Genomic DNA, 8,843 nt, shown 5'->3' with positions numbered 1-8,843 from the left:
CTTGGGTACTGATTTGCTTTTTCAAGACAAATATATTAAGTTTTGATATCATTACAAAAGCAAAGAAATTAATTACATGAGGATAATATAGATAAAATTCTTCCAATATTCTATCTTGCACAATTAACCTTCTTCAAGAATAGCTCAATACTTTTGATACTTAGATGAACTCATGTGCGTTCATTTATATATCGGTGAGCCCAATTCAATTCAAGAATGGATTCGACCTATCAATATTAATGACGATGAGAAAGTTTGTCACGTAACATATCTACTAATGATGTTGAAACAAGACACAAAACCCTAATCAAATTAAGCAGCCACGGTCAACATGTACTGACCATATATTCAGACAGCAGGTCAATTACTGACACTTAGTGAATTCACATGTCTCTAACCTAATTCCACACCTTCACAAAAATTCAATCTTTTACAATAAGAAATATCCCAAAAACAAATATAAAAATCTGGAAAAAGTTAAAATCCCACATATCCTACATGATTCTGCATGATACACAGATCTGAAGCACATTATTTATAAATAGGATATAATATCCTCTTCTGTAATAAACAAGGCGAAAATCATGGTCTTCTTGTCTTGAATAAATCTAGAAATCAAACAGTTGTACATAAAAAGCTTGTTTCTTATTGCATTTATTAATTTATGCACACAAAGATTTTAAAATCCTTGCATGCACATGCAACTCCCACTATCCTATATAAAGGCCCCTCACACTGCATGTGATCATTAGGCCAAGAAAGAAAAAACAAAACCCCCCTCAAACCTCAAAATCTGATGGCTTCTTCAATGGCATGCAGCTTGAACATGTTGAAGAACGAACAAAATCCAAGAATCTCATTCTCGAACGACTTCGGTGATTCTAAGCAGCTCGAAAACAGCTACCGGGAGGCTCCGGTGTCGGCCGATTTTGAGTTCTCGGCGCCTAGCTACACCATGATCGCCGCCGATGAGATTTTCTCCAAGGGGAAGATTCTCCCCTTGAAGGAGAACTGCAACACATTGCGCGATGAGCTGCTCTCCGGCGACGACGATTTCGAGGGGCTGCCGGCGAAGGGGGCTAGCCGGTGGAGGGAGAGGTTGGGGCTCAAGAGATTTAATGCTGTTGGGCCTAAGAAATCTGGTGGTGGTAAGAGTTTGGGAAGCATAGATGAGCTCAAGATTCAAGACATCATTCATCATCATGAGGCTGCTCATAGTTATTCTATTTTTGATTTCAAAGCTTAATTACAACACAATTCAATTGTGTGTAAAGTTTAGTTTTTGCTCATCTTAATTTGTGATGCACATTTTTCAAATCATTGTTTTTTTTTTTGTGTGTGTCAGTCAATGGTAGTGGGGATTATTAATGTGGTGATTGGTGTAAAGAGATATTATTAAGGATGTATGAATATGATGATCTGTGTGTAGACAATTAATATGCAGCTAGTCTTGCTAATTGTCTCCTTCATGTGCACAAATGTTTGCAGTTTAATTTGAGATATATCTTTATCATGTACTAATAATTTGGATGTGATCGTTCTTGCTTCTTTTCAAGTGGATCTTGCTCGATCATAAGGAAACTTTAATTTGTTGCCTCTTTCGAATTTGATCTCTCTCTTTTTTTTTTCCCTCATGTGTATTGACAAGTTTGCATATACTTAAAGGTGGATTCAATACAATTCAAACAATCAATTGTAAACAAGTGAAAGTTCGTGTATTTTTCGGCTATTAACCCTTAAATATATATATATATTCTTTTAAAGAATATATATATATATATTTAAAGGTTAATAGCCGAAAAATACACGAACTTTCACAAAATTTGTAAATTGCACATCACCTTCAAAAATAGCCTCAGAATACATTACCTTTTAATTTTGTTGCGAATTGCACACGCGTTGACCACCACTTTGATCGGAGTTGACGTGGCACCAAAATTTTCATACGCAGACTCACCGGCATTCAAAACGACGTCATTTTGAATGAGTATAAATTAAAAAAAAAAAAAAACGAAGAAGGGAAAATCGTGAAAATCAAAATTGAGCCATAATTCCTCTTCACTCCCAAACCAGCAGCGCCTCCTTCCTTGCACCAGCGGCCGGCCTCAGTTCACCACCACCACTCCAGTTCGTCGTCGGCCGCCGCTCGCCTCTGCCCTCCTCGCCACAAGACACGCTCGCCTCTGCCCTCCTCACCTCCAACTTCCAGACATTGCGCCGCCTCTACCACCATCGCGGTCGGACGTCGCAGCTGCGGTGCTATTTAATTCCGCGCCGCTGCCGTCGTTTTTCCATCTGTAAAACGTCGACCACCACCACTGCTCAGGCCAGCTGCACAGCGCGGCCTTGTCTCCAGCCGCCACCTTCCACCACCACGCCACGAACTTCTCAGTTTACCATAGATCTACCAAGTTTGCAAAACCCCCAAATCCCCCACCGAGCCCTAGATCTTCGCTAGCGACTCCACCGCCCCGTGCAATCGACGTCGCATCAACCAACCTCTACATCTGCGCCGTCGCGGTAAGTTTTGGTCTTTCATTTTCTTTGGCAAAACGATGGTGGTGGAATTTTTGTAGTGGTGGTTATGGTGGAGGTGAGGGATAACAGTGGTTGCGGTGGTTGTGTTGTGTTTCGAAAGGGCGGAGTCATGTTAGTCCGGTGATGGCTCGCCGGATTCTGGAAATGTTGACGGCGGCGCGGCGGATTGCCTAGAGCAGCAGGAAGAAGGCAGTGGAATGGCTCGCCGGAAAAGCAAGGATTTTTTTTTTTAATTCTTCAAAATATCAAAACGACGTCGTTTTGCTCACGTGGCTTGCCAGCGTGTAAAAAAGCCACATGGCTGTCCATGTCATCGTCGGTCAAACTTAAGAGTTGCCGGAATTTTCGCCGTGTGCAATTTGCAACAAAATTAAAAAGTGATGTATTCTAAGGCTATTTTTGAAGGTCACGTGCAATTTGCAAATTTCGTGAAAGTTCGTGTATTTTTTGGCTATTAACCCTATATTTAATCATATGCAATAATTGCTTTATGTTTGGGTGTATACGTTCGCTATACTTCTCTGTGTAGTAAAAATAAAAAAATTATATAATCCACATGCAATTAAGCAATTTTTTATTTATTTATTTTTTTTTAAAATTTGGTCAGCAACATTCAGTTCATAAGAATGAAATTAATATTGGGTGACAGATACTGTAAGGATTACATATAGAGGAAACGAACTATAGAATTAATGTTGCTTCTTCCAATATATTGATATCTGAATCTGCAGCTTGTGGATTGCTTTAAGCTCATAACTCAGATCTAAATAAGCCTAATTAAGCAAAATAAATTATATATAGTATTGGGTCGTTGGGTGACTTTCCAAGACAAATAGATATACAAAACAAAGATATATATTGCATGAGGATACTATACCACAATTATTTTCCTCTGTTTTGTACAAATTAAAGTCTTATTGTCAATACCTTCAATATTAACATTACATGCAAGTATGCAACACCTCCAACATTATAATTTATACTATATGCGAAGAAAAAAATTGGCATGCAGCTTAAATATGTATATGATGAAGAATGAACAAGAACCTCCAACTGTTTTGGTGATTACACCTGCAGATAAGAAAAACTATTCGTTTGGTTTGATGGATGAGATAGATAAGATTGATAGGATTGGAAGAGCGTTTAAATAATCCACCCAACTTTGGGGTGATAAATAATCACTCAATTGGATGATTAGACGCGGGTCGAATTATCAATCACAAACTCAATCGTGCAAACAAAACACCTGATTAAGGTGAATTATTTTATCAATCATGCCTAGCTTGTCACTCAAACCAAACACCTGTTTTGGTAATTAATAATTAATGTTGAGTTTGGCAAGTATAGATGGACTCAAGATTCAAGACATCATTCATTAGGGTGATTGTGTTGTGTTCCAAAGGTTAATTAGCAACTACTAATTTTCTGTGTAATTTTGGCTATTGATTATGCTTTTGCACGTAGTGTGTAAATGGTAAGAGGAAAGTAATTAATTAATTAATGGGGATTTTGGATTGATATAAAGATCTGTGTAGACCATAGTAATAAATGTGCGCAGCTTCTTGTTCATGTACAAATGTTTGTTGGGCTTAGTCCTTTGTAATTGGGCCTATGGCGTTGATCTCTTTCTACTGTAATTGGCCTTTCTTACCAAAAGCCTTTCTCCTGCCCAAACAAGACTCCTAAATAAATCAAACAGCAAGCAAACAGACAAACAGAAAATTGAACCATTTCTCTCTTAGGAAGAATACAAAAAATTCTCCCTTCAATCTTCTCTTTCTTTTCCGTCATTTTTCACAAAAGGAAATTTTACCATTTCTTACTTCTCTTTTCACTCTTAATAGAGATAATATTAAGAGTAAAAATTTAAAATGTCTTATTCTTTAAGTTATATATGAAAAATATCATATTTTATAAACATAAGATTCCTATGCTCTATTCTTTAAATATCCTTGATGTTGATGAATTTGTTTGATTTTTTATGAAAATCTTAGATCACGTGTCCGGCCGCTAAAATCATGTGTCCGCCCAACCGGTCACATGATCTAGCCACCCACCGATCATATGTACTCTCGATTGATAGCTGTCAAATCGGTCAAATGTGTAAGACTTTCGCAAAAAATCAAACAAAATTCATCCATCAACATGAAAGGGTAAAATAGGTTATTCACTTAAATTTGAGCATAAAATACTTAAGTTTATAAAATAGGGCATTTTTAACATACAACTTAAAGAATAGGGCATTTTTGCCTATTTACACTAATATTAATATTATCACTTTATTTTTAGTGTGATAATATTTTTTTTTATTTTTTTTTTGGTAGTAAAAATATTGAATAAAAAATAATGAAATTCTTTTTTGTATAAAAAAGAAAAAGAAATAAGATATTTAAAAAAATAAATTCCTTTATCTCTTATTTTCAAATAACAAATTTACAGCTAAAAGAAAATTTAAATAACCATGGAAATGGACGTGGACGAAGTAGCCCTCGTAGAAAAGAAAGCAGGCGGAGATATTTATATTTAATGGAGAAAAAAGGTGAACGGCGAGGGGTATATAGGGAAAAATATTTAGTGTGGACCGGTTTGAATTCGAAAAAGGAAAAGTCTCGACCGGGTTTATTGAAAATGAGTATTTGGCCACGCGTCGATCATCGAGAGGATCGTAGCTTCGAAATTACCGTTTTAAAAGACAAGCGCATGTGATTTTGAAGGGAATCTAATCGATTAGCCCCAAGACGTTTCACTACAGACTTTGCAGAATTCCCAGTGCTGTCTGTAAATTTAACTGTACACCCCACCCCACCCCCCCCCCCCCCCACCCCCACCCACTTACCATTTTCTCTCTCAACTTACCATTTCTTATCACTTTATAAATTGTCCTCACAAATCTTGACCCATACATCTCCAGGTCTATCCTCTCTTCTCACTAGGGTTTCTTCTCTACTTCTCCCAAACTAGGTTTACATCAGCCGCTTTTAAACAAAACCTAATTTAGGGTTCCTTCACACCATAAACGTTTAATCTTTTCTTGCTTCTTGCAGATTATATATATCTATATTCTGCTTGCTTATTATGTTTATAGATCTGTAATATCTGTTTCAACTTTTGCTAGATCAAACTTAAATGGGGTTGACTTTCTCTTCTTTGTGTTTTTCATTACACATTTCTGTTTGTGTGATTTATTCAAGAAAAAAGCAGAATTAATTAATCTGTGGTTGATTTTGAGGTATATGAGTGGAGCTCCTTGAAGTCCAATAAAAGGATCTTGCTGGGATAAACAAGCTGCTGATTTATGGATTCCTCAGCCCTATCCAAAAAAGTATAGTGTAAATAAATTGGATTGGTTTGTGGATTGCATATGTCAGGAGCTTTTGTTACCTATGTTGGAGCCTTCTTTGGATTGAAGGGAGCTCTACACTATTTTTGCTCTTAATTAAAAATATTTCGAATTTTAATTTATTCATCTCTTACATTTGTGTCTTGTAGCTCATATTTATTGTTCAATGTGTAGAAACCCTTTGTGTAACCTTTTTTTTCCAAGAAAAGGAAGAATTTCTGTCAAAATAAAGATTTTCATTTTAGATTTGTTTCGTTGTTGTCTGTTTCTCCTTAGATTCTCTTGGACTGTTGTGTGATTATATTCAACTTTAATCTGATGACTTCATTCCCTCTGCATGGAAACTTATTTTTTTCAAGAAAATTCTCATCTTTAGAATTTTGGTTTGCTATTTTTGGTTACCTTGTGAAAGTCAAATCTTTAATTGAGGCCTTCTTTTTCTTTTAACACATTTTTGGTTGTTGGTGGATTCAGTGTTCTAAGATTTCTGTTACATATTGCTGGATTTTGCTTACCTTTTTGTGTTTGTTTTCTGTGTTGTAAATTTATTATGGAGTAGATTTGTTGTTGGTTTTTGCTCTCATTTAGTTTTAGCCTCTTCTGTACTAGATCACAGATTATTTGTTTGTAATAAAAGTTCAGATTCACAAGTTTTTCGTAATATTATTGTGTAATTGTAAATAGGGTCTTTGTTTTCTTAATACAGTAGTATATTAGTACGTGTCAAATTAAATTTGAAGTAGTAAAATTTTGAGAATATCTAATTACGCAGCGTATGTCGGTTTGTGACAGCTACCTCTCCTTTTGAGTTGTATATAAATGTGTACATTTTGGTATTAGTAGATCTTCAATTCATTGTATTAAAACAGATCGTACGTTTGAATAAGTTGATACGAATTTCCTTTAATTTTGTAATAAATGTACGTTTGAATAAGTTAATACGAATTTCTTTTAATTTTATAATAAATTTACTCGTTTCTGATTGGGGCCTGGTTGTTTCTCTTTAAAAACACTGCCTATTTTTACAATAAATTTATAGCTCACTATTATTTCTTAACTACCCTTTTATAGAGATGTGAGGGGCCACCAATTCAATCTCTAAATTCATTTTACCCTGTGTAATAAACACACGATAAAAGAAAGAAAAAGCGCTTCGTATTAAAGTGACGTTCTCTATAATAAACTTAGCTCGTGATATTTGGATGATTGGATCAATTTGATTTAAATAAATATTTAATTTTCAACATAAAAAGATATTCCTACTTTTTATATGTTTTTTATTTCATAATTTTAATATAATATTCATTAAATGGTTGTATTTTAAAAAAGAATTTTAACTGGTTTTATTTATATATATATATATATATATATATTATATTTAATTGAATAATAAATCATCATTAAATTTTCTTTAAAAATCATCATTAAGTTGATATTTTTATTTTTTTTATGGTAATTTATTTTAATTAAAATGTACTATATTTTTCATTCTATTTTTAGAAATATATATGTTAAAATATTTAAATAAAATTATTATTCAAAATTTGAACTGGATATAATATATAATATAAATAAATAAATTTGGTAAACTTTTATTAGGGATATTTAAGGTAAAAATTATTAGTATGTTTATTTGTGCTGGATAATCCTCTGAGTTCGCTGGATTCTACATTAGTACTCTTGAATTTGATGGGATGTTTGTTTGGGTATTAAACAAATTTACAAATTAATGTTGGAATCAAATAACAAACCATAGAATTAAGTTGCGATTCTTCAATAAAATTAAGGATAGTGATAAATTAACATAAATCTGTATACATAATTGGGGCAAATTTGTCACTTTTTACAATTTTTAAAAATCATGGGATTAATCCATTTTAATTGAATTTTTATCTTTACATTATTACATAAATTTCGAATTCCAAATTCAAAATCTAATTGAAAATTTTGGGATTAATCCATAAGGAAGGAATATATAGAATTCCAATTTCCTTCTCAAAAAAAAAATTAATAATAATAAAAAAATCCAATTTCGAAAAGGAATATTCAAACATTTTCTTAATAAAAATATTTATTTCTATAAACTATAATAAATAATTCCACTATTAGTGCATTAATGATTTATACCTAGTTGTGATTTTTTTTTCTTCTTCTTCTCTAGTTTCCCTATTTCAAAAAATCGTATAATTTGATAAATAATAAAAATATTCAATATGTATATAAAATGAAAAATTATGAGGAGAGCTTTAATTTGGTACTCTCTCTATGTGCACAGAAAATATTACATTTTTATTATTGTGACACCTACATAAAAATTAGTCTATTTTTCATTTATGAATACGTAGATCTTTTCTAAACTCACAGTACAATTAATGTCATCCCCTTCTAAGACATTTTTTTTTATGAATGGAATGAGTATATAATTTATAAAAATATAAATTTAAAACTAGAAAGTTAATTCTCATTTAAAATTTGAGGCTGGTTTTGAAATAAATTTTTTAATTAGCCTCTAAATATTTCATGCATTCCAATTCATTTATATTTGTATGATGTTTGCTAGTTTTTTTACACGTCGTAAGTATACGGGTGCAATTGTATGTATTGCAAGTAAGGTCGTATTTTATAGAGATTGGTACCAAGTGATCTAAACATTCCTCTATTTGGATTAACAGAAAATAAAGGGTGATTTGAACGAGTAAAGTAAATGAAAACATAAATAAAATATCACTAGTATGATGAGAGAAAAATATGAAGATAAAATATTCATGGCATTGATTTCAACAGACTCATGAAATCAAATAAATTAAATTAAATTAATCAAGTAAAGACAAGTTCTTCCTGAGACAATTTCAAATTTAGTCTATACACACTCTCGTGACATATAAACCGTGGATTACATTGCAAGAAAACCATCCACGAATCATACTTAAATATATAACTCCCAACAGTTCCTAGGATTACATGC

At 32.9% G+C, this 8,843-nt stretch overlaps 1 protein-coding gene across 1 annotated transcript; it reads left to right on the top strand.

Annotated features, from left to right (window-relative positions):
* Positions 1-579: 579 nt before the first annotated feature.
* LOC131004751 (uncharacterized) lies at positions 580-1,433 on the top strand. Its single transcript, XM_057931500.1, has one exon. The coding sequence runs from the start codon at positions 797-799 to the stop codon at positions 1,244-1,246; it is 450 nt and encodes a 149-aa protein (XP_057787483.1). The 5' UTR covers positions 580-796; the 3' UTR covers positions 1,247-1,433.
* The last annotated feature ends 7,410 nt before the right edge of the window (positions 1,434-8,843 follow it).

Source organism: Salvia miltiorrhiza, unplaced genomic scaffold, assembly GCF_028751815.1.
Source record: "Salvia miltiorrhiza cultivar Shanhuang (shh) unplaced genomic scaffold, IMPLAD_Smil_shh original_scaffold_455, whole genome shotgun sequence".
In the NCBI taxonomy this organism is placed as follows: domain Eukaryota; kingdom Viridiplantae; phylum Streptophyta; class Magnoliopsida; order Lamiales; family Lamiaceae; genus Salvia; species Salvia miltiorrhiza.
The sequence above is the reverse complement of the archived record's forward strand: the minus strand, read 5'-3'. Positions and strand labels throughout refer to the sequence as shown.

Coding starts and splice junctions, on each gene's coding strand:
- LOC131004751 (XM_057931500.1), top strand. CDS start 797: ATGGCTTCTTCAATGGCATGCAGCTTGAACATGTTGAAGAACGAACAA.